The sequence below is a fragment of the Octopus sinensis genome, linkage group LG6, assembly GCF_006345805.1.
Source record: "Octopus sinensis linkage group LG6, ASM634580v1, whole genome shotgun sequence".
In the NCBI taxonomy this organism is placed as follows: domain Eukaryota; kingdom Metazoa; phylum Mollusca; class Cephalopoda; order Octopoda; family Octopodidae; genus Octopus; species Octopus sinensis.
In genome coordinates, this window is record NC_043002.1 from 56,342,799 (window position 1) to 56,369,080 (window position 26,282).

A 26,282-nucleotide genomic window follows, 5' to 3' on the forward strand; every position below is an offset into this window, starting at 1 on the left:
CTGTTCTGATGTAAAACCTGTGGTTTCACATGATTAATGCACATCTTGGTTTGGTCTGTTACTAGATACTGAAAATGAACAGTCAGAAAGTGCTATTCGTCTGGTACAAGTGTTTATCACTATAGTATAGATATCTTTAGGAGAACCACTGGTCTAAGTAAAGTGAAAATGCATCTATCTAGTTGAGAGGAGTAGAGATTGTTGTAGAAGGGAGGGAGGGAGATAGAGAGAGGAAATGTCTGGCTGGTAGTGGCTAGAGCAGGTTGATTAATGATTTTTTGCCAATCAATTGTGATTTATGAAAACAAAAATAAAATCAATTGTCTGGAAAATTTATTTGTATCACTTGATAATTAATCTTAAATATTTAAGTATTTAATTAATCTAAGACAAAAACTTTCATTGAGAATGCTTTTAAGTTCTCCTTCTTCTCTCTCTCTTTATTCTTTAGAGTTTTTATTTCAGATTCAAATCTGAAATTCAAGTCTGATAAAATTGAAACAATTTTCCAAATCAAAATATCACGGTCAGGAATTTTTACTGAAAACTTGTTTTTAATGAAATTAAAATTGAGTTACATTTCAAATCAACACAACTTATATATGAATTTTTTAAAATTCAATTTTATTCTAATTTTAGATATTCAGATCATAAAAATATGTTTTCCTTCAATCTGGAATTTTAAACTGAAACTAAAAGAGAGAGAGAAAGAAAGAAGAAAATGAAGAGAAGAAAGATAGAAAGGAAAATGAAGAATATGATTATAATTATTTAAATTGTAGACTTCATATGGTTTGGAGACGAAAATCATTTGATATTTACATCTCCAAGATGTTTTACTCAGTTTATTGTTTATTTATCATCCGATGTCTTATTCATGGATTTGTACTCTAATGAAGTTAATTGCCTGTAAAATTATAACTTAATTAACAAACAAATCATCTCAGAAATTTAATAAATAATTAAAAGCTACAAAAGCAGTATTAATAGTAAAAAGTAATATTCATTTCCACTTAAAAGTGGATGTTGTGTTAGAACACAGAGTACTGCATTATGCACCATAAGAGAACCTCTCGCATGGATTTGTGGTCCATATAATCACTTGTGTTTATATAACTAGCTGGAGATAATCACCCGTTATTGCCACCAGGACCACCAGATCACATGATTTCAACCTTCCTTGACCTTGTCAACAGTAGATGTCCACAGCTAGAGATAGCAGTGATCCTGGGGAACAATTTGTTCAACTAAAGGTGGTGCTCCAGCATGGCTGCAGTCAAATGACTGAAATAGGTAAAAAGAACAAAGAAATTAGGGAGAATTAGCTGTCTTAGGTATGAATTTCTGTAAGGTTGATAACAAAAATAGATCAATCTGAGAAAATATAAAAATAGTATATGTTAAAATTTACTTATTAAATGCCATTATTACAGATTTCTCTTTTTAATTGCTGTACAGCCTGATTTTTTGAAGTTATGACACTTGCATTGCAGAGAAGAAAACCTTTCTTATAAATACAGTTGAAGGTAATTGTAAATAGAAATTTTATTTTCAGTTATCAAAACCAGTTACAAAAAATATTAAAATTCTACAGAGGGGAATTTATGAATGGAGTTGTCTGTCTAATTAAATATATGCAATGTTTGTATATGTATGTATATGAACACATTCTTTTATTCTTTCTTTTGTTTCAGTCATTAGACTGCAGTCATGCTGGAGCACCACCTTTTAGTCGAGCAAATCAACCCCAGGACTTATTACTTGTAAATCTAGTACTTATTCTATCGGTCTCTTTTTGCTGAACAGCTAAATTACAGGGACATAAACACACCAGCATTGGTTGTCAAGCGATAGTGAGGAGACAAACACACACACACACACATATATATATATATATACGATGGGCTTCTTTCAGTTTCCACCTACCAAATCCACTCACAAGGCTTTGGTCAGCCCAAGGTTATAGTGGAGGACACCTACCAAAGGTGCCACACAGTGGGCCTGAACCCAGAACCATGTGGTTGGTAAGCAAGTTACTTACAACACAGCCACATATATGTATATATATTCATATATATATATATATAGATATATACACATATGTATACATATATGCATATATACACACACATATATGATGATAGACTTTCCAATTGAAGATGACATATGAGTTTTCAGCTTTTGCCGAATAACCTGCACAATTGATTTGTTTCTAATGATCAAAAATAAGCTGTACATTACTTCGCTACCTCAATCAAATTGATGCTGTCTGAAAAGGTGCACGGTGTACCACACATCAGGTGTCAAAGTGATTGCAGAGTAACATGAAATGAGGTGTTTTGCTGAAGAACACAATGTCTTGAAAAATTTTTAGCCAAATGAATCAACCCCAGTATATTTCTTTTCTAAAGCCTGGTACTTATTTTATCAATCTCTTTTGCCAAACTGCTAAGTTACAGGGATACAAAACACACCAATACCGGTTATCAAGTGGTGGTGGGAGACAAACACTGGCTCAAAGACACACATGCATATATGACAGGCTTCTTTCAGTTTCCATCAATTAAATCCATTTACAAAACTATAGAAGACAAGTGCCCAAGGTGCCACAGTGGGACTGAACCTGGAACCATGTGGCCTAGAAGGAAACTTCTTTACCACACACACACGCATATAGAAGTATTTTGGCTTCCCTTTTTAGTGAAGCAGGTGCTTATGTTGTACCCTAGTATATATAAATATATTTTTATATATCTTAAATATAATTTATTAATTTGCTTATACAGCTTTATGCTCATGGCCACCAACGTTATTTTTAGAAATAATATTGTTCGTAATATTTCATATATATCATCATCATCATCATCTAATGTCCGTTGTCCATGCTGGCATGGGTTGGATGGTTTGACTGGGCTGAAATGCTGGAAGACTGCACCAGACTCCAGTCTGATTTGGCTTGGTTTTCTATGGTTGGATGCCCTTCCTAACACCAACCACTCCAAGAGTGTAATGGGTGATTTTATGTGCCAATTGTATGACACTGGTATCTACCACAACTGTGATTTTCTCGGCTTGATGGGTCTTCTTCTCAAGCACAACATAATGCCAAAGGTCTTGGTCATTGCCTCCATGAGGCCCGGCACTCTAAAGGAAGTCCGCCACTTTGCTTTCATGAGATCCAAAGCTCGAAAAGAACTCAGTCACCTTGCCTTTGTGAGGCCCAACATTCTAGGGGAACTCAGCCGCTTTGCCTCCATGCGGCCCGGCACTTGAAAGGAACTCAGCCACCTCACCTCCATGAAGCCCAACACTCAAAAGGAACTCAGCCTCTGTCAGGCTCAATGTTGAAAGATTGATTTTTTATGTGCCACCAACACGGGTGCACCTGGCTTGACGGGTCCTCTTAAGCAGAGCACATTGCCAAAGGTCTCAGTCACTGGTGAGTATATCTTTTCCCTTTCCTACAATGCTAGCATAATAACTAGGATGTTTAGCAATAAAAGAAAAATCTGTTATAAATGTTTGAAATTTTGGCACAAGGCCAGCAGTTTGACCGGTATTTTATTTATTGACCCCTGAAAGGATTAAAAATAAAGTTTCCTATGACGTGATTTGAACATGAAGAACTGGAAGAAACGTCACTCAGCATTTTGTCCAAAATACTGACAATTCTGCTCACAGCAAAAAAAATAGAAATCTGTAATAATGGTTTCAAATTGTGACATAGTGGCACAAGGCCAGTACTTTCAAGGGAGAGGGTAAGTCAAATGTATCAGCCCCAGTGTTTGAACTGGTAATTATTTTTGGACCCGAAGGGATGAAAGGCAAAGTAGACCTCGATCTCATAATATGAAGATGGACAAAATACCACCAGGTATTTTGCTTGTCATGCTAATGATTCTTCTGCCTTAAGGAGTGGCTGTGTGGTAAGAAGCTTGCTTCCCAACCACATGGCTTTGGGTTCAGTCCCACTGTGTGGCACCTTCAGCAAGTGCCTTCTACTATAGCCTTGGGTTGACCAAATCTTTTTAAGTGGATATGGTTGGTGAAAACTGACAGACGCATGTCATATATATATATATACATACATATATATATATGTATATATATATATATACATACATACATATATACATACATACATAAATACATACATATATATAAATACATATATATATATACACATACATACATCATCATCATTTAATGTCCGCTTTCCATGCTAGCATCGGTTGGACGATTTGACAGAGGACTGGTGAACCAGATGGCTGCACCAGGCTCCAATCTTGATCTGGCATAGTTTCTACAGCTGGATACCCTTCCTAACGCCAACCACTCCAAGAGTGTAGTGGATGCTTTTATGTGACACCGGCACAAGGACCAGTCAGGCGTTACTGGCAACGGCCACACTCAAATGGTGTTTTTTACGTGCAAACTGCACAGGGGCCAGTCCAGCAGCACTGGCAACAACCTCGATTGAATGTTTTTTCACGTGCCAGTAAGGTGATGCTGGTATTGATCACACTCGAATGGTGCTTTTTACGTGTCACCAGTACGGAAGCCAGTTAGCCGCTCTGGCAACGATCACGCTCAGATGGTGCTCTTAGCGCTCCACTAGCATGGATACCAGCCATCAAATTTGATTTCGATTTCACATGCCTCAACAGGTCTTCGCAAGTAGAGTTTAGTGTCCAATGAATGAAAGGCACGCATAAGTGGTCTGGTTACACCCCTGGCATAGGCCACGAAGTTATGGTCTCATTTGGCTTGCCAGTTCTTCTCAAGTACAGCATATTTCCAAAAGTCTCAGTCACTAGTCATTGCCTCAGTGATGCCTAATGTTCATAGGTCGTGTTTCATCACTTTATCCCAGGTCTTCCTGGGTTTACCTCTTCCACAGGTTCCCTCAACCACTAGGGTGTGGCACTTTTTCACACACCTATCTTCATCCATTCTCGCAACATGACCATACCAGCGCAGTCCTCTCACTTGCACACCACATCTAATGCTTCTTAGGTCCAACTTTTCTCTCAAAGTACTTACACTCTGCTGAGTATGCACACTGACATTACACACTGCAGTCAAGTGACTGAAAGAAAAATAATGACGTTTAATAAAAAAACTTTTAACCATTTTCATATTTGCTTTGTTTATTCAAGATGCTGAAGTCTTACTTTCCTAGATTGATTTGCTTTCATTATCAATCCTGCAGAATTATGCACCTAAAATTAAAAGCATTAAGAAAAAAAAGCTGAAAATGAAAACAAATTGAAAATGGAGGAGAAAAGAAATTTTTAGAAAAAGACAGTACTTCTACCTTATTTAATGTATCCATCATGGCACTCCATCAGTTACGATGACGAGAGTTCCATTTGATTCGATCAATGGAACAGCCTGCTCGTGAAATTAACATGTAAGTGACTGAGCACCCCACAGAATTATGTACCCTTAGTGTAGTTCTTGAGGAGATTCAGCATGACACAGGTCCTCTGAAATACATGTACAACAGAAACAGGAAGAGAGAGTGAGAGAAAGTTGTGGTGAAAGAGTACAGTAGGGGTCGCCACCATGCCCTGCCGGAGCCTCATGAAATTTTCGGTGTTTTTGCTTAATAAACACACGCAATGCCTACTCTGGGAATTGAAACAGTGTTCCCACGTCCGCTGCCCTAACCACTGGGCCATTACACCTCCACATCCATCTGAATATTGCTGATTCATCATCAGTTAACGTTTATTTTCCATTACTGGCATGGGTTGGATGTTTTGACAGGAGCTAGCAAGGCCTGGAGCCACACTAGGCTTCATTGTCTGTTGTGACATGGTTTCTATGGCTGGATGCCTTTCATAATGCCAACCACTTTACAGAGTGTATTGGGTGAATTTTATGTGTTATATTTATCTTTAAAATTGTTCACTAAAGGACCTGGAAAATTATTTTATTCTTTAAAAGAAAACAACAAAAAAAAAAGAATCATTTTCTGATGTATTTACATCATTGTTTATTATGAAGTGTACACCTGTGATCTTACCATTTTATTTCTCAGGAATAGTGTGCTAACTTTTATATTTTGAAGTCCTATCTCTTCTTTGCATTTGTTGTATCTTGAGAGGGTCATTATGCCAAATAATAAACACATACACTGGTATATTTCACTTCTTTGTTATTTTTCAATTGTTTGATCAATCAATTAGGTTTTTCAAAGTTCTTTTGTTGTCATACAAACTACACTAATGACATACCCTCTAAGATCACAAATGACAACAAAAGAATTCTGATGGACCTAACTGATTGACTGAATGGCCAAACAATCGTTTGCTTAATTAGTTAAACAGTTGACCAATTGATAAAGAAATTAATAATAAAGAAGTGAAATGCAACCAGCATGAGTGTTTAGTATTGGCATGATGACCCTCCTGGAAGCAACAAAATCTGTTCTATCATAAAATTACATCAAGAATCTTGCTTCACACCTGTAAATATGGTGGCATTTTTGCTGTTTCTTTTCTCCAAAGTCTTCCGTCTTTTTAGGAGCAAGTTGACCCAAGTCTTTACTGCAAATTATCCCACATATTCCTTATGTAGAAACTTAAAATGTGGCTGCTATTGGATTTATAAAGTAGCTCTTTAGCATTTAAACTGGCCATATCCTGCCCAAGTATTTTATGTTTTATGTTCAAACCAACTAAATGTGGCCTCTCACACCTACCCTAAAAAATAAACAATCACATGCAGGAGTTGCTGAGGAAAGTAACTTGCTTACCAATCACATGGTTCTGGGTTTAATTAGAGTAATCTGAATGAAAGTGTTAGACATTAACTACCAGCATTTTCAAAAGCCCACAAAAAGCCTTTTATAATGCATGAGGCCAATGTGTAACTGGCCTGTTAAAAGCACCCTTTAATCATTGGGTGATATGCTGTGCTTGTGAAAACCTGACAAACCAAGTGAAAACGTAGTTGTGGCTGATGAGAGTGCTGTCTGACTGGCACTTGCGCTGGTGGCATGTAAAAGGCACCATTTGAGCGTTGGGCCTCAGGGAAGCAGTGACAGGTGACGAAGACCTTTAGTGATATACTGTGCTCGTGTAGAGCTGTCAAGCCAAGTGAGACCGTGGTCGTAGCTGATGCCAGTGTCAGGTCAATGGCACCCATGCCAGTGGTACATGAAAAGCACCCACTACATTGTTGAAGTGGTTGGCATTAGGAAGGGCATCCAGCCACAGAAACCTTGCCAAATCAGATCAGAACCTGGTGCAACCCCTTGGCCTACCAGTTCCAGTCAAACCGCCCAACCCATGCCAGCATGGAAAGTGGACGTTAAATGATGATGTTAACCTGCTTTTCCAGGTTGCCACAAAAGTTTGGTCCTTCTCTCTAATAACTATTCAGTTAAATTTAAGTGGAGCCACAAATTTAAATCAATGTAATTTGTCGTGGTTAAAGCATTTGCTATCCCAGCATTCAGTATGAGATTCAGTCCCGATGCATGACACCTTAGGAAAGCATCTTTACTAAATGCCTGAGCCTGCCAAACCCTTGTGAGTGGATTTTACCCAAACCTATTTAACTATATAACCTTCTTTCAGTTCCCCCTCAGACAAATTCACTTATAAGGCTTTGATGCCCTGGGGCAAGGACAAAAGACACTTGCCCACTGGTGACTGAACCTAAAAACGTGTCAAGAAGCAAACTTGACACAGCCTTATTCAGTAACGAGAACTCCAAAGCCAAAACTTTATTGAATCCATGAGGCTAGTGTGTCCTCGTTTTGCTGTCCATACAAAGGATATTCTTCAATTAATTATTTCACTTGACACAGAGGTATAAAATGACCGACTTAAGAATTGCACTTCTACCCACTAAGTAAACAACACTAAACTAAAAGTTCAACCCATTTTGGCCAAAGGCACCCTTTTAACCCTTGGAGTCACAAATGGCCCCACTAGAAAATATTTTTATTTTTCAATATACTAATTATTTTGATATCAGCACATAATGATTAAAAAAATAAAGGATGTTGTTTTACATATGCACTTGTATGCAATCAGCACAGATGTACAAATTGAAATAATGAATTGAAAGTTTGGTAATTGCATTTATTTCCATCTTACGACATTTATGAGATCAACGTGTTGTCTATCAAAAGTGCTCTTTGGTACAAGGGAGCCCCTTTGCCATATGGCCCCTGTTGAAAATCTTTGCACTAAACCATTGTAACATACAAGATTTAAACTTCATTTTTCTTTTTCTTCAATGGTCTTAGGATTGGTGTTCCTTCTTTCAACCAACCTCTCACACCTACCCTACAATGTCATTCTAAAAATAAACAATCACATCTTTTGAAATACTGAAGCCATCAGATAATGCATGATTAATTCAAAACAATGTGGAAGATATGCATTGCATTTGACAGGTTAATCTGAATGCTAAAGGGAAGCATTGTTAACATTGATTAACTCTTTTGTCGCTGGATTTCTATTGACATATACTGTCACTGTTCCAATTAATGTTGAAAATAATGAAGAAAAAAGTTCCAGGCTTTGGGTAAAAGAAAATTCAGGAGGATCAGTTATGATTTTATCCAACATATTCCCATCTCAGATTCACACACATATTGCAGTAGTCCTTTAAAAGAGCTCAGAAGGTTGGGCCTCCAACCAGGCCTTTCACAATGCCCTTAAAAACCAATAACTTTTTAGCACCCCCTTATATGTTTGTGTCTAACTTTGCCCTCCCCTACCAGTGTTGGTGTGTTTACATCCCAGCTACTTAGCAGTTCAACAAGGGACCAATAGAACAAGTACCGGGCTTTAAAGAACTAAATTCTTCATGGTGGTGCTCAAGCATGGCCAATGTCTAATGACTGAAACAAGTAAAAGATAAAATAACTGTCATTATTTATTAAATAGGTATTTGGGACATAAACATGAAATTTTGGTGGAAGGCTTTACTTTAGATCACTTTAAAACAGGAAGCTTTCTTGGCTGTGTGGGAAGAAGCTTGCTTCCCAACCACATGGTTCCAGGTTCAGTCCCACTGCATGGTACTTTGGGCAAGTGTCTGCTACTATAACCTTGAGCTGACCAAAGCCTTGTGAATGGATTTGGTAGATGGAAACTGAAAGAAGCCTGTCATATATATATATATGTGTGTGTGTGTCTGTCCTCCCACCATCGCTTGACAACCTATGCTGGTGTGTTTACATACCTGTAACTTAGCAGTTCAGCAAGAGACTGATAGAATAAAGTCTAGGCTTACTAGTACTAGGCTTACAAAGTCGATTTGTTTGACTAAAGGTGGTACTCCAGCATGGCCATAGTCAAATGACTGAAACAATTAAAAGACTAAAAGAATCAGGGTTTGTCTCACATTAAAATGGTCACATGTCAAATGTAGCTTATCTGGTAGGCAGGAGTTCAATTCCTAAGCCAGATGATCTACATCAGTTTAAGTGGCATCACCAACAGGAAAATAACTAAAGACAATATCCTTGGTAATGAACAGTGAAGTGAAAACAATGAACAAATATAGGCTCATTAAAGGATTCAGTTTTAGACTTTAGGAAAGTGGAAGGTACAACAGGTGGCATTTTGTGATTTTAACAACCAAACTGGACAGGTTTTTCACTCAAGGGGCTTAGCCAATATGGTACAATGGTTTAGTGAATATAAGCATTAAATGTTGTATGATAATAAAGCCACATCTCAAATACTTATACAAAACCTTACGAAGCGCATGGTTCCGGGTTCAGTCCCACTGCATGGCACCTTGTACAAGTGTCTTTTACTACAGCCTCGGGTCAACCAAAGCCTTGTGAGTGGATTTCGTAGATGGAAACTGAAAGTAGCCCGTTGTGTGTATATATATATATATATATATATATGTATTTGTGTGTGTGTGTGTATGTGTTTCTGTCTGTGTGTCCCTCACAACATTGCTTGAGAACTGATGCTGGTGCATTTACGTCCGCATAACTTACCAGTTCAGCAAAAGTGACTGATAGAATAAGTACTAGGCCTCTACAGAATAAGTCCTCCTGCATGGCCACAGTCAAATGACTGAAACAAGTAAAATAGAAGTTTTAAATTAGTGCAGGCTGTGGTTAAGAAGCTTGCTGGGTAACAGCATGGTTTTGGATTCAATCCCACTGCACACCTTTGGAAAGTGTCTTCTACTATGGTTTTGAGAGTGAATTTTGTAGGTGGAAACTGGATAGAAACCCATGGTATTTGTGTGGGTGTATATATTTATCTTTCACCACTTGATAGCTGGTGTTGGTTTGTTCACTTCCCTATAACTTAATGGTTTGGCAAAGATATCAATAGAATAAATATAAGACCTGTAAAAACCAAAAACGTACTGGGGTCCATTTGACTAATCTAGTCAAGCCGGTGCCCCAGTATGGCCACAATCCAATGATTGAGACAAAAAGTTAAAAAAAAAGGAACAAATAACTAAATTATGAAAATAAAATGTTTAGACAAACTTGTAATAAATTATATCAATCCCAATGTTTATTTTTATAGATCCCTAAAAGGATGAAAAATAAAGTTGACCCCGGCAGAATTTGAACTCAGAACGTAAAGGACCAAATGCCACTAAGTATTTTGCCTTGCATGTAGATGGTTCTGTCAGCTCATTATCTTAAATGATGATACCAATTGTTGCTTGACCTGCTAGGAGTAGCAGTCAAATCAAATTACACTACCATTTTAAAAAAGAATATTAACTCGTGTATTCCTAAAATGAGATGGTCATAATTGACTTGGTTGTGCAGTTAAGAAGTTTGTCTCACAATGTGCTTTGCAATGACATGGTTCAAAGTTCAACTTCAGGTTATGGTATCTTAAGCATGTGTCTTTTATCATAGCTTTGGCCAATTTTCTGATCGGAATTTGGTGGAAACTTGTTGCAGCATCATCATTGTTTAATATCCGTTTTCCATGCTGGCAGGGGTTGGACGGTTTAACTGAGGGTTGGCAAGCCAGAAGGCTGCACCAGGCTCCAATCTGATCTGGCAATGTTTTTATATCTGGATACCCTTCCTAATGCCAACCACTCCGAGAGTGGGTGCTTTTTACATATATGTAAAATCCTTCATGAAAAATGTAAACTTCAAAACAAATGGTACTTTCAAATGGGAAATCCCTCGACATTTGGTCCAACAAGATCAGAAAAGCAACCCCCACCAAAAGCATTCATAAAACCTGTCATAAAATAAGACACCAATTGACCAAAAATTTGTGTTAAATGAGCAAGTTATATTTAAGAAAGACTTGATTCAAGTATAACTCAATTTCTACATTTGTTTGTTAGCTGTTTCATCACAGCATCATTCAAGCAATATATCACTGGGGAGTTTGTTCTACAGCCAGATGTCCATCCCATATCTAAGAATTAGGTTAGTAATGGGCTGGGAAGGCACAGCTATATGCCAGGAAGCTTGCTTCCCGATGGAGTTCTTTCAGTTTCTGTCTACCAAATGTGCTTATAAGGTCTTGGTTGGCTCAGGGTCAAAGTAGAAAGGACCTCCTAAGGTGCTGAACCCAAAACCACGATATTGGGAATTGAACAAGGATATAACTTGTATGGAACCTACTTAAGATAACGAAGCACATTTGACTTCTACCTTTCACTTGTTTTAGCCATTAGACTGTGGCCATGCTGGGACACCACCTTGAAGAACATATAGTGGAATGAATACCTGTTTTTTTTTTTTTTTTGAAGCTTGGTTATTCTATCAGTCCCTTTTGCTAAACCACTAAGTTATGGGGATGTAAACACAGAGAGAAACATATACACACACATACACATAATAGTCTTCTTTCAATTTTCATCTAACAAATCCACTCACAAGGTTTTGGTAGGCCTGATGCTATAGTAAAGTCACTTGCCGAAGGTGTTATGCAGCAGGACAGAACCTGGAAGTATGTGGTTGGAAGAAAAGATGTCAATGAGGAAGGGTAGGATGCCAATCAATACCGTTGATGGCAGCAAATCTTTGTTGAAGAAATCACATCAATGTTATAAAATTCTCAAAGCATTTAGTCATGTATAGTAAATATGACAAGTATTATCTCAGTTAATAATAAGTCACTTTAAGCCCAATCAACTACATACAAGATTAACCAGCCAAAGGATTAATTACTCTTTCCTGAAATAAATGCACAATTCTAATACACTGACATATCTGAGCCATGCAAGATTAAAACCCCCAAATTCGTCTGGTATAAGATATTCTGAAAAGACTTATTTACAAATTTGCTCTACCCTATCACATTCAGAATATTCAGTTAAATGTCACCTATTCACATTGTTTTGAATTAATCATATATTATCTTGTATATTTTCAAGACTTTGATGATTGAATGTCTATTTTTAGAATGACATTGTACGGTAGGTGTGAGAAGCCAGATGAGGTCAGTTTGAATACAAATTGGATAGAATAATTTGGGCTAGATTAAATGCTAAAGTGATAACTTAATTATTGTAACCCCACTACCTGTTAAGACATTTTCCAATCATATGGTTTAAAATTTCAATATCCATTTACGTATCATACTCAATGTATACACATTAATAAGTTATTGTTACTTGTGGAGAAAAAAATCTTATGGTAGCCTGAGGTATAAAAACAACCTGGAGGGAAACAAGCATCACCCCGACAGCAGTCAGTCACAGACTTATTTCAGTTAGATTGTGTCCTTGCTGGGGCACCATTCTGAAGAACTTTTAGCCACATGAATCAACCTCAGTACAAATTTTATTTATTTTAAAGCCTGGTATTTATTCTATTAATCTCTTTTGCCAAACTGCTAAGTTATAGAGACATAAACATATACAATGATCTTTCACTGGCTTAAGAAGATACTAGCCCGAAAGTTTGGCAAAAGAGGCCAGTCGAACCAGTACCATACAAATAATAAAAAAGAGTAATGGGGTTGATTTATTCAGCTAAAATTCTAGGTGGTGCTACAGCATGGCCGCAATCTAATGACCAAAACTTGTTACACTTCATAAATTTCAACAACTGGACTAATGAAGTTCTTTAGCCACAAAATAACATATTCCAAGTGAAAGAAAAAAAAAAAAAGACAAATGGTGAGTTTAAAGAATAGCTTTCCAATATCTTTTAGTGAGATTATATGTACATAAGCACAATAGTCTTCACAACAACCATTTTAATTTTTTTGCAATGGGGTGATAAAAGCAAAAAATTCCAAAGGAATATATCTGAGAACTTGACATGTTTTACTAATATAGAATGCAACACATCAAATCCATTATGTTTAGGAAGAAAGGCTGCTAGAAATCTTTGGTCAAAAGGACTGAAAATGAACAAAAACTGTAAGGGATTTGAAGAAAAGTTATGTCAAGAAAAAAAAAAAAAAAAAAAAAAAAAAAAAAATTGCTCAAGAAATTTAAATATCTGGAACCAAAGTTTCATGTCACCCTCACCTGCAGTTTGTTGTTATTTATATTCGTTCAAGTTGAGTGACATTTAACACAAATGAAAATCAATCAAAAAGAAAAAAAAATCATTCAAGTTTTGACAATTACCATTTTATTGATGAAATGTTTATCATGTAAGTGTAGAATGAATTACAAAATGTAATGAAGACTTTCACTTGTCGTAATTGATAATAATATACATATCCTAGCTGGCTTAACCATCCTTTTTTTTTTTTCTAGTCAAAGTGTTTAAAAGAACACACCTCACGATTCATTTTGCTCAGAAACTGCAAAAATATAAACCAATCAAGACATTTGAATGTCATCAGTCTATAGTAATGTGTTTGTTTTAAACGAAATGTCATCATTCAAAAGACAGGAAGTAAACTCACGTGTCTTGAGAGGTAATATTGTCTCACAGGCAGTCTTGTCATGTGGTAAAAATGGAGAGAGAGAGAGAGAGAGAGAGAGAGAGAAAGAGAGAGAGGTATTTAAATGAGCTAGATTATTTATATAAGTTAAGTGTTCTGGTACATGCAAGAAACCTGCCTTCTAAAACATGACAATGCAAGAAAGTGGAACTTTAGAGAGAAGCCAGATGATTTCTCTGTGATGGGGAGTGGGTGGGATGGGGGGGTGTCAAAACAAAATTCAGAATATATTGTTTTTTCATCAAAAACACATTCAACAAAGCATAAAAAAAGAAAAAAAAAAAAATCTGAACAGATTATGAAACTAAACTGTAATTTTATTATTGTATGATGAAGTGGAAATGACAGTTGCATTTTTTTTTTGGTGCCTAAATAAAAATCAAAACATTAGGGTAAATTTAATGAATTTGACCATGTTCTCATTGAAATCTTAAAAGAAACTGTATGGGGAAAATAAATACATGGAGCTGATTATGAGAAACAACATACAATACAAAAATATCTTGATACTTAATTCAACACAAAATAGTCGTTAACAGACTAAATTGATTTGAATAATGCATAATTGAATGAAATAAAACTAACACGTTAATTAAATTCCTATTAGTCTAAATTAAGCAATGCAACTAATGAACTAGATTCCATCCAGTGAAGGGGATGGGGTTTCCAACGAAAAGCCCATCACCTGAAAACTTGTTTTCTGAAATAAAAACTACTTGAACATTTAAAGTAAACCCTTGGCCAACAAAACAAGCAGGTGGCCATTCAAATAAATGAAAAAGGTTGTATTAATTCTTTGATACAACAAACAGTTCCACAGAATGTGTCTGCATTAGAACCTTTTTGGTAACCCACCTACTCTATAAGCCCTCCCTAAAGAATAAAAACATGAAATATTTAAGTGGACTTAACTATGACAAACTCAAGTCCAGTGATCAGAACTAGCAATCACCATTCCTGTGATTCCTGACTGAACAGAAGTTATCATCATCATCATGAGGTGCACAAGGAAAGCATATACAACTCAAATAAACAATGTTTAGACAGATCTCAGGCATTCCCAAAGAGAAAGATAGCTAGCAAATAGTACTTATTGCTTTAGAAATCTTACAAAGAGATAGAGAGAGAGAGAGAGAAAAAAAAAACCTTTTCTGTAATTTTATTTTTCACCAACTCTCCCACCTATTTTCTCAATGTTTCATTTAACTGAAACTTAAGGGGAAAAAAAAATTAAATGTATATTTACGCTGAAGGAAATAGAAAAATTTAAATAATTAAAAATAGTATGGAAGACATAATTGCCAGAAACATTGAATTACCATCCAATAAACTTTAAGATTTCATGTAATTGACAGGACATTAAAATGTTTGAAATGAAGGACTTAGATGTTCACAAATGCCTCTAAAAACTAAGGTTGTACTTGAAACTAAAACTGAACTGCAAGTCAAATCTTTGATGTTACCTAGAAAGCCCCACCTCCCTACACCTGGTCAACAAATGATTAAAGTTGCTAAATAGTAATAACTCTCTCTAATGTCCAATTTATTGTATACAATAAAAACATTATTTCCTGTCTGCCTCCACTTAACTCCAATGAACAGAGCAAGAGAGAGATATTGTCCCTGCAAAAAGCTCAGATAACAGAAACAAATAACTAATGGAATTGAAAGAACAAAGAGAAGACAACTGAACCATACCACTGTTACTATTGGGAAGAACAGAAATCATTATCATTATGACTGTAACTTCAGATGTGTTAACACTGCAGAGTTTAGAGATGGCTTAGAAAGGAAAGGTTAAACACTGAAATTTTGCTTTGCTGGACCTTTTCAGAAAAACAAGATCAATTAAGTGTAACATTTCCTTTGCTGTTTGTTGGGTTGTGACCAGTCCCCCGTCCTCATTCTTCCCCGAAAACTCTTACCAAATAACCAAGAGCCCTCCACAAACGTACTACTTCTATATTCTCTACATAATTAACTACTGAACTGGTTGGTCGTGGGGCTTCCAGACCCGACAAGATACAAAACTTTGTTGACCACACTATATCTCCCATCACCATCAGTAAAAGCTATCATCCCTACACCAGTGAGATTCCTACATATCAAACCAGTCATTCTATCCATTTAGTACATTCTCATGCAGGTAGTAAACTGGGTCCCCCCACATATGAAAGGAGAGTAGTCTTAAGCCCAAAATACACGACCCAAAGACGAAGCAGCTAATCTAGAACTGTGCAGTGAGTGAAAACATGGCTTAATACTGCAGCAACTAACCTTTCCTGCTAAAAAGGGCATTTATTCTTGAGCTACCTTCGAGTTTCGTCTTAATCTGACCAAATAAGAGAGAGAAATAGCATTTTTGAGTTATGTATCTATTTTGGGTGCACACACACACACATTCTACATACGAATGCAGCCTAGATTCAACAGTACATTTGAGCTCAAAAGATAAACGCGGTGACAGTTTTGTGTATAAGATTTACAACCTAATTGGTTTTTGTGATATCTATTTTTATTTATGATATTAACTGAACAAATTGGAAAATATAATCGGAGGGATTTGGAATAATAAAGATATTTAAAAAAAAAAAGTCAAATGAAATTCTAGTGTTGTAACTTAAAATTCCTGAAATCAAAACAGGCTTAATTTCTCAGTCGCAATTGAATCAGGCGTTACAATAACATACTTTCTCTTTCATAATACCTTTTTAAAAACTGGAGTCAACAACTCGTTTATTTACTAACTAAAAAATAAAGCTTATGTACACCCCCCCCCCAATCCAGCCTTCCGGGAAAAAAAAAAAACATCAACCATACGATGTTTAAAAAATCAGCAGTTTACGCAGGAAGGGAAGATTATTTAATTAACTGGTTCACCTTAGGGAATTCTATATAGAAATGAAAGCAGGATTAATAGGTAAAATATAATATACGAGACACTAGTCGGAAGAGGATTACGAAAGAAAAAGTATGTTGTTCGGATAAAGATTTTGAAAACATGAGGAAGAGGCAACAGAAAGCCTAACTGCTTACCGATTCTACAGTTAGTTCCTCTCCTTGGAAAGGAAGTTTAGTAAATAAGTTGAAAGCCCTATTGACATATACAAGGTGCGTGGATAATCTAAACATACATCTTTTGATGACTTAACCAGAATGAAAGGGATATCCTCGTTAAGTTTTTGTTACTTAACAGTCAAACCCAACAATAGAGCTAAGTTTCCTGCAATTATACAAAGACATACAACCAAGTTAATGGATAAAATACCGAAACAAAAAATAAATATGTAGGTTTGTTTATACGATGGTACTTTTACAATTGTATTGTTATATATATATATATAATGAGAAACAACTTAAGTAATATCAAAAGTTTTATTCATGAATAATAAAGTTTAAAAAAAAGTGGACCAATTTAGGAGAAAGGGAAAAAATAACACCTAGAAGCATCTAAACATTTTTGGTTTGTTCTGTTATTAATTCGTTGTTCTACCTAAAAGGAGAGCTGATTAACTAATTTAAACTAACAAAGTTAATATACCTGAAACACAATGCAATGTTACAATTATCTAATAAACTTAAAAACAAATATCAATACTATCGTCATTGCAACAGGGTGAGAAAGAATAGACTCATTATATATACATATACAATATACATTGTATATACATACATACATATACAGGGGTTAAAAAAAAGAGGGGGGAATTGAAGTTTAATCTGGAAGAAGTATTTCTCCTCCCCTCGCCACGACACATTATATAAAATGCACATATATATCTATATATGCATACACACACACACATATATATATATATATATACACATAGAAATGGAGACACACACATGGACCCGAGTGTTGTGTGTTGACGGAATCAAGGGTTGATCTTTCCCTTTGTAAACAAAGTCCTTAACATTCGACACCTGAAGATCTTCAGTCAGTAATTAAGTAGTCTATGTTTTAATTAAGCTTGTTATTTTTTCTTCTTCAATGGCAGTTAATAATATAACAGTACAAGTTAGTTGATAAAGAGATGTTTTATATTTGCTTGTTTTCTTCATATAGACACATGATGGATGAAAGTGATGGATAAATGACGAGAAAATAATAAAAGGGGTGGGCGGGGAGATAAAAATTAAAGATTTAAGATTCTACAAGAGGGTGAGTAGAGGAATTTATGACGTTCATGCCGTTACCTTTGATAAAGACATTAGCGACGAGAGTGAAATTAATTGCTTCAAACCCTGAACCAAGAAATTGAGGATCGCAAACTGGGACACGGCCTGAAGCTCACCCAATACTCTACAGCGCTCGCCATAAAAAACAATAACTCAGAAGAAGTGGAAATTACAGAATTGGAGTATAATTGGACTAATTGTAATTAATAAAAAAAAAACAAAAACAGAACCTATAATGGTACATGACAAAGTAAATATATATATACACAGCTACCACAGAGCACATTACTCACTGCATGTGGTCATTAAATAACCAAGACAGAGCCTAGCAGACAGCATTTTTAACGAAATAAAAAAAGTAATACATCATCCCTTCCTGTTTTTTTTTATTTGTAAAAATGCAGAGGAGGAAAAAAAAATTAATGTCCACACAGTGTCCAGATTAGCTTGAAATGAATGAGTTGATATTTAGTTTGTATTGCATAATTTTTTTTAAAGATTTTTGGAGGGGGTATTTTATCATTTTTTTGTTGTGCTTTTGGATTTTTTAAATATTTACTCTTTCTAAAAAAATCTATTTACATCAGCAAAAAAAAAAAAAAAATTCACGGAAGATCATAAACTCCCGCTTTTTTTTTCCTTGAAGTTGGAGGGGGGAATTTTTTCTTTAATAATTTTTTTTTAAATCTTAAATTCTTTCTTTCTTTCTCAGTATTCAAAATTACCTTAGAATATTCTCACTAAAAACCCAATTTTCCCTTCCCTGTATTTTAACTTTTTCCTGTTTAATTTGTTTTTAAGGAATGTGGTTAGTGAAGATGTGTTAACATCGTCCCTTAAACATGATAATAATAATGCAGAGATAGATAAAACTTTTAGAAAGAAATGAGAGCAGTAACACAAAAAAAGAGAGTAAATCCTAAGAAGACATCTAAATGAATATTTCCTATATTTGGTGGTGGTGGTGGATGAGGTTGGAGTCCATTTGGTAAGAAACAACACGAGTCTGTAGACAAAGGCAGGTCGGATGCAGATGCTGCACTTGAGAGAAAGAGAGACAGAGATGATAATAATAATAAAAGTAATCAGAAATAATATGATGGCCAACAATGATCGACCGGACAATACACTTTCTCTTGTCGGTGAAAAAAAAAAAAAAAAAAAAATGTAGTCTATATTTGCAATTATTGTTATTATTTTCAAGTCACTGGATTCAATGTTCACAGAAAAAAACAAACAATTTTGATTACTGCAGAAGTCTTACGCTTAAGCTCATTCCAATTGACTTTCGTCAACAATTTGGTATATCTTTGGGGTTTTTTCTTCCTTCCATTTTTGCTGCGAGTTGTTATTTTTCATTAAATCCAGTCTTGACCCTTTGGCTGTTTGTTTCATTTTTTGGCTGAACAAGGGGGTAATAGTGATGATCAAAAGCTTACTAACTAGATACAGATTAATTAAAAAAAAAAAAAAAAAAAGACTAGAAATAATTTGAGCCAAGGTGAAAAGTAATGCCCATAAAAAAACGGACTGTTGACTCAAAGCATTTCAGCCAGTTTAAAGTAAAACTAAGAGGAAAGTAAGAAACAAAAATAATGGTGACTTGGTTGTTAGCAAAGGGAGAGGATAGAAAGAAAAGGTAGACTTCAAGGATGGAAAAATTGGTGAAGAACAAACGAAAAAACATTGAAATACACAATGTTTTCATTTCCCCTTCACACTTTAAAAAATGAACGAAGAGGTTAAGATGAAGACGACGACAGAGTTCTATAGTTTTGGGGTTCTTTTTTTGTCAAAAAATAAATTAGGTTTTCTTCTGAAGGAGAGAGAGAGAATGAAAGATCTTATTTTTCTGACCACCACCCCGCCAAAGACATCTTTAAAGTTTGTTTTACAACTTTTTTTTTGTTTCTTAAATCTTAAAAAGATGATTTACCTCAAGTGTTGTTTTGCCAAGATGTTTGTTTATATTATTTTTTTTTAAATTATTCAGTTAAGAATTAGAGGGAAAAAAAAAGTTTTTTTTTTACCAAATGAATTCGAGAAAGAAAAAGGAATTATTTTTTTTATACCCCCCGCCTTTTTTTGTGAGTGTTAATATCTCTCAAGTCTCTCTCTTCATCCTTCATTCGTCATCTTCTTCATCTCCCTCTTCATCATCTTCGTCGTCCATCTCTTCCTCCTCGACATCTTCCCCATACCCAACCACGCCAGCTTCTATCTTTGTTCTTTTTTCCTCGGGACCGCCGTCAAGCATCACAACACCCCCTTGTCGCTTTCGGTACTCAGCCATAGCGATTTCATATTTCTTGGCTTCTTCCTGACTTTTTATCTCAAAGGGTTTCTTTTGTTCGTCCGTCATGTTTCGCCACTGTTCCCCCGCCTTCCGCAGAATGTCTTTGTGGTCAAGTTTACCCTGCATCATTTTCCGGAACTCGGCCAAGAATAGAAAATACGAAGTCTGCGGCCGTTTTGGCTTGTTAGGATCGACCATATCTTTGCCTTTGTACTGAGCCATTTCGCGGTCATATCGTGCCTTGTCCAGAGCGGCTTTTTCTTCGAACGGTTTTTTTTCCATAGCTGTAAAATTCCTCCATCTTGCAGAGCATTCTTTGGTAAACTCCGTAACTTTGGTAATTTGGGTCCCAGCTCTTGCCGCCTGTTCCCTGCAACTGGCCATAAAATAGAAATACGCCGATGTGGACCTCTTTGGCTTATTAGCGTCTTGCAAGCGCTTTTTCCGCCGCGGAGGTTCCACAACATTCATCCGCGCCATTTCCGTGTAACTGTAAGTGTTCATTGTTCCTTGCTTTGGTGGCGGTTTAACTTCCTCACAATATTACTTATCTCCCTTCTCAAGAAGGAAATAGATGCCGTCAAATTTCGGAAACTTCCGGAATAATTCGTCCAGACTCGAGAACTTCCGCAACTACCCGGATGCTCTTATTTTAACTTTCGGTAACTTCCGTTAATGTCCGGACGTTAACGAAGATGCTTACTGGTAGTTATGCGCCTGCGCTCTCCCTTACCTTTTTCGGTCCCGCCGACAGAGCAAGTGAGCGGTGGACGGCCGGTTGAAGTAATAATATATATATATATATAGAGAGAGAGAGAGTCACTTACCTAAGTGAGTGAGGGTGGTTAATGCCTGAGTGAGGGAGTGAGTGAGAGAGATGGAGAAGAGTGAGTATATCCAACCAACGACCAAGATAATGTGACCGACGGAGAAAAACTCTTGTGTGGCGTTTTTTCACTTCAGATTATTAGTTTTTTTTTTATTTTAAAACAACTTAATGGAATTAATTTTACTCACTTGATTTTTTTTTTAAAGTGATTGAGTATTCATTCATTCCTCCAATGTTTCTTGTAGCTGGCAAGCAACCAAAAAAACTATGGCGCATTTCGAATGGTGAAACATTTATTACATATTTTTCATAAAATTGAAGTGATTTTCGATAACTTTTTTTTAAAGCTTAAACTTAATATATTTAATCCTTTTTATATATTTTTTTCCGTAATTCAAATTCTCTTTTCTCTTTTTCTTTGTAAATTGCTCCTAGTTTTGGTTTCGTCTTTTTTTCCTTCCTGTGTCGCTGTTTGTTTTAAAAAAAATCCTGTCGATATACACTGGCTGTTATGAAGAGAAAATTGGCGCTTGATGAAGAAGGAGCTGGCGGGTTTTTCTTGTGATGGTGGCGGTGTAAGCAAGCAATACTGTGGTGTGCAAACGGTAGTGGCGGCGGTGATGTAGTAATGGACTGTACCAAAATGATGGTGGTGGTGACGAATTGTGGTGGAGGTAGGAGTTAGTGGTGGTGATGGTGGTGGCAGCTGGTCGGCTGCTGTACACGGCGCTCTCTGCTATTGCTGCTTATAGTGGCGGCTCTAGATATTGTACTGCTGTATGCCTGCTTACTTCTTCTAGTGGTGGTAGTAGCAGCGGTGGCGGCGGCAGTAGCGTAGTAATATTAATGTTAATACCACTACTACTACTACTGCTGTTGTTGCCCACTGCTACACTTAGCGAGGAGATGGTGGCGGCGACGACAGCGGTGATGGGCGATGTCGCGCTCGCGCGTATCTACGCCTTGTACTACATGCACGAAGGTTGTGGTGGCGGTGGATGGATGCGTGCGCGCGCGTATCGTTTATATCGTTGCTGCTACATAAGCTAAGGCGATGGTGGTGGTTGGGCTGATGTACTTGCTATACTACCTCTCACTGCTACCCCTTCACTGCTGCCTTTATTACATACTTGAAACAGTCCTACTTTCATCTCCCCCTCTCTCACTCAGTAGCACCCTTTCGGTTTTGCCTCTTTCTCCTCTCACTATATCACAAGGGAGAACGGAGAGATTGGCTCACCCCTCTCTCTTTGTCTCTATTTTACTCGCTCACTCTCTCTATATATTTATGTCTTCTATGAAACATAGTTTTCAATCTGAACGGCCTATTAAAATAAAAGGGACTTCGTTGTGTATGTTTGTTCCACAGAGACACGGCATCGGTTGGTTAATAGTATTGAAGGAGGAGGAGGAAAGAGGTAAGATACGAATGAAGGGGAGTAGGCTCGATAGGAAGATGTACAATACTGGGGGCGGAGGCGTAGTAAGAAAAACGGTAAGTTGAATTAGGGAGTGGGAACGGATTGCCTTGTGAGTTAGTAATTACACTTTGTTGTGAAAGGCCGAGGAAGGGGAGGAAATGTAGCAAAGATGATGGAAGGTGGTGGGGAATGAAGCTAGAAATTTTGTTTTGATTTATTTATTCTCATTGTTTGGTTTTGTGTTTTTTTTCTCTGCATCTCTATTATTATTATTTTAAAATATTTTTTCTATTAAAATCGTTACATATGACGCCATAATTTCACCGATGATGATCTGAAAAAGGCGAATACGATAATACTGCTCGCTTAAAAACACTTTAGTTCATTTGGCAGTTTCGTGAAGCGAAAAAACTTGTTTACTTCGATTTTTTTGGTCTAAGATCATTAATAACGCTCTATAGCCAATTCTTTCTTCAACTCGTTACTCTTCTTTAGTTCTTTAATTCACCACACTATATAAATATATATATATATACATACATATACACACGTGTGTGTATATGTATGTATACATTTATTCTGTCCTAATGTGAACAATGTCTTTTACTGAACGAGTGTCAATTTGTGGATGAAGTGTTTTAAGCTTGAGCAGCACGTGTGTTCAAATTTACAATGACTGACGGTGACTTTTAGTATAAATAGATTTACCTATAAACGAATCTCCTATAGTTTATTTGATTTTCTTCAACATTCAATTTTTAGTTACAAAATATTTAGAAATAAGGGTAAAGAAAAAAAAAGATAAACAACGTCAGTGAAGAATATAAATAAATTTTTTATTTTGACAGTTGATTAGGGGAGAAACAAAAAAACAAATAGTATTATTTTTCGTAATTAAATTATCGGTAGTAGGAAATATTAATATTTTGTATTCAGTAACTTGCACTTTTACGAACGATCTTGCTCTCTGTAGACAAAACTTAAGAATTAGTCTTTTGTTTCAGACCTACCCTATATATATATTTATATAATGTGTATATATATATTTACGTGTATGTATAATGTATGTGGACTACAATGTGCGTTTGAGTATATATTTATTTATGTATATTCATTCATATTACATATGTATGGTTGTTTGAAGTTATTTTTTAATGAATTTCTCGTTCTGTGTATTTTTTCTTCACCTGTATATATTGTGATAAAGAAGTGTCGATAGAGGAAGGTGTCGAGGGTGGTTTATAGATTTGAAAAATGGTAAAAAAAAAACCGTTAAAAGGAAGGGAGGCAATAAGAGAAAATCCTCCAGAGAACATCACTTTGTATATTGTGTTAGATATTTTAATTCAGACATTTGTTCCCCTTAGACTTTGCCTTTATTCTATGGCTAAATCAACGATAAACAAGCTAAACACGCTAATTCTAAATTTACTACGAACCCTTTTGCCAAAAAAAAAAAAAAAATTGTCTCAGGTGCTCATTTCTAAACAAAGAAACCTACCCAGTGCTTATTTCTGTGTCTTTAAGAGAATTTTGTAATTTTATTCTTTTGAATTTAGATTTTTTTGTTAATTTATAATCATTCGCTTTAGCTAAAAAAAATTATAAATAAACACTTTCCTTTCTCTTTAATATAGTTGAAAAATACAAGTGGGAAGAGTAAAACTATAACAGATTATAGCTGGCAGTAATTTTTAAATATGTTGATTTGTCCATTGTCAGCATCTCTTAAATTATATACACTTATATTATCATTATATATCATCTTAGAACTGTGTCCGTCCATAAGCCAAGTTGATTGTGTTTCCAGTGAATATGCTGTGCTGAGATAAGGCGGTTTGTTGGCATAAATACCATACATACAGAGAAAAATCAGACACACACACACAAAGTGCGTATTACCGCCCGCCGCTGTCCTCAACCTGCCATCCTTATCGATCCATACAAAGCAATATTCCTAGTCACCTTCAAAACTTGGCATATCATTATGCAATTTTACCATTATTTCTTACAATGGCCAACTTTTTTTTGCCATTCTCTCTCTATACAAGTGTTTTGGCTTAACAAAGTGAGAAAAAAAATAAATAAAAAGAATATATTTTGAAATTTAAACATTATTTTAGTGGAAAATGTAAAATTCGTTTATATTTATAAACACATGATTTTTGATATAAATATATTTGATCAAATAGAAAACTTTTCGAATCTCAGGAGATGCAGTGTCTAAACCGCTTTTATACATGGCGTAGCTTTGTGAGTGTGTGCATGTGTGCACGCGTGTATGTATGTGCGCGTGCGTAAATGTGTGGGGGGGTTTATTTTCTTAATATCATAAGATTCTCATTTAATATATATAACAAAAAAAATATGTATATACAACCAAGCCAAAAGTTGGGCAGTCGATTTTTGGCCGTGATCGGATTGTGTGCGACAGGCTTTCATTCTTCATTCTGACCTTGTTTTCGCTGCTGCTGCTGCTCCACATAGAAAAATGGATGGCTATGGCAGCAGCAACACACACTCGCCAGACTTGTGATACATACATACATATCACGCACTTAACTCTAAGCAAGCTTTTCTTCAGGACCTTCCAACAATTTGATCATCTTTAAATAAACTTGCTTTACCTTATTACCTCAAATCATAATATACAAGCTAATTTTTTTTTCTTAATGTTATTTAAACTTATTGATACTAATAATAGTAATTCTTTCTAATTTCGGTACAAGACCAGCAATTCTAGTGAAAGAATGTAAAGCTGAGTATATCGACCACAGTATTTGACTGGTATTATATTTCATTAACTTCTAAAGAATAAAAAGGCAAAATTGATCTCGGCGTGATTTGAACTCGAAACGTAAAGATCCCGAAGAAATGGCGCTAAGCATTTTGTCCGACACGCAAACGACTCGACTAACTCACCGGCTTACTACTGCTACAACCACTAATAGTAATAGGCTAAAAATACATTAGCGCGTCGGACAAAATTACTTAACGGTATTTCTTCCGACTCTTTGTGATCTGAGTTCAAATCCCGCTGGGACCAAATCTGACTTTCATCTTTCGGGGTCGGTGTAAACGACTAGCTCCTGTCCCACAAAATTTCAGGCCTTATGCCTACACTAGAAAGTATTGTTTTTTTTCTTTTCTTTCTCTTCCTAATTAATTACTTAAGTCAACAGTTCTTCTCATATACAGGGAAGAAAAAATTTAAGTAGCACTTTTTTTTTTTGGAGGGAGGCATTAAATTCCTGAAAAATAAAAATCTTTGGCCTAGTTGAATTAAATGCAGCCAATTTTTTTTTTTTTAGATTTGAGAATTTAACTTTTGCTTATCTAGCTTCCCATCCAGGATAAGATTTCTGTTGGATTCACAGCTATTTAGTAGTTCTCAAGTGTGTTGTGGTATTTCTTTTACAAATAAGTTAAATTTTTCTTTCAATGTCAGTGATTGGTACCATAGTGTGAATGGTGTTTTAATTTTGTGTCTGAAAAAGTTGTTGAAATTTTATAAATGCTGTTTTACTGGTGTATAAGAGTAATCTTACTTGATTTCAACTGACTGGGATGTGACATATATGGGGCAAGGCTAAAACCATGAAGGGTAAAAATTTCATATTAAGATTTAACACTAAATTAAGGGTGCAACTTATAGACAAATGCCACTCATA

At 35.8% G+C, this 26,282-nt stretch overlaps 1 protein-coding gene and 1 long non-coding RNA gene across 2 annotated transcripts; both read right to left on the minus strand.

Annotated features, from left to right (window-relative positions):
* Positions 1 to 13,544: 13,544 nt before the first annotated feature.
* Positions 13,545 to 23,178, minus strand: LOC115213050. The gene is made up of 2 exons (XR_004999698.1): positions 23,125 to 23,178; positions 13,545 to 16,289 (listed from the first exon to the last, which is right to left on the minus strand). It is a non-coding gene; the product is annotated as an uncharacterized LOC115213050 (long non-coding RNA).
* LOC118760835 (high mobility group-T protein-like) lies at positions 18,740 to 21,541 on the minus strand. Its single transcript, XM_036503940.1, has one exon. It carries the CDS (start codon positions 20,863 to 20,865, stop codon positions 20,191 to 20,193), a length of 675 nt encoding a protein of 224 aa, XP_036359833.1. The 5' UTR covers positions 20,866 to 21,541; the 3' UTR covers positions 18,740 to 20,190.
* Positions 23,179 to 26,282: the final 3,104 nt, after the last annotated feature.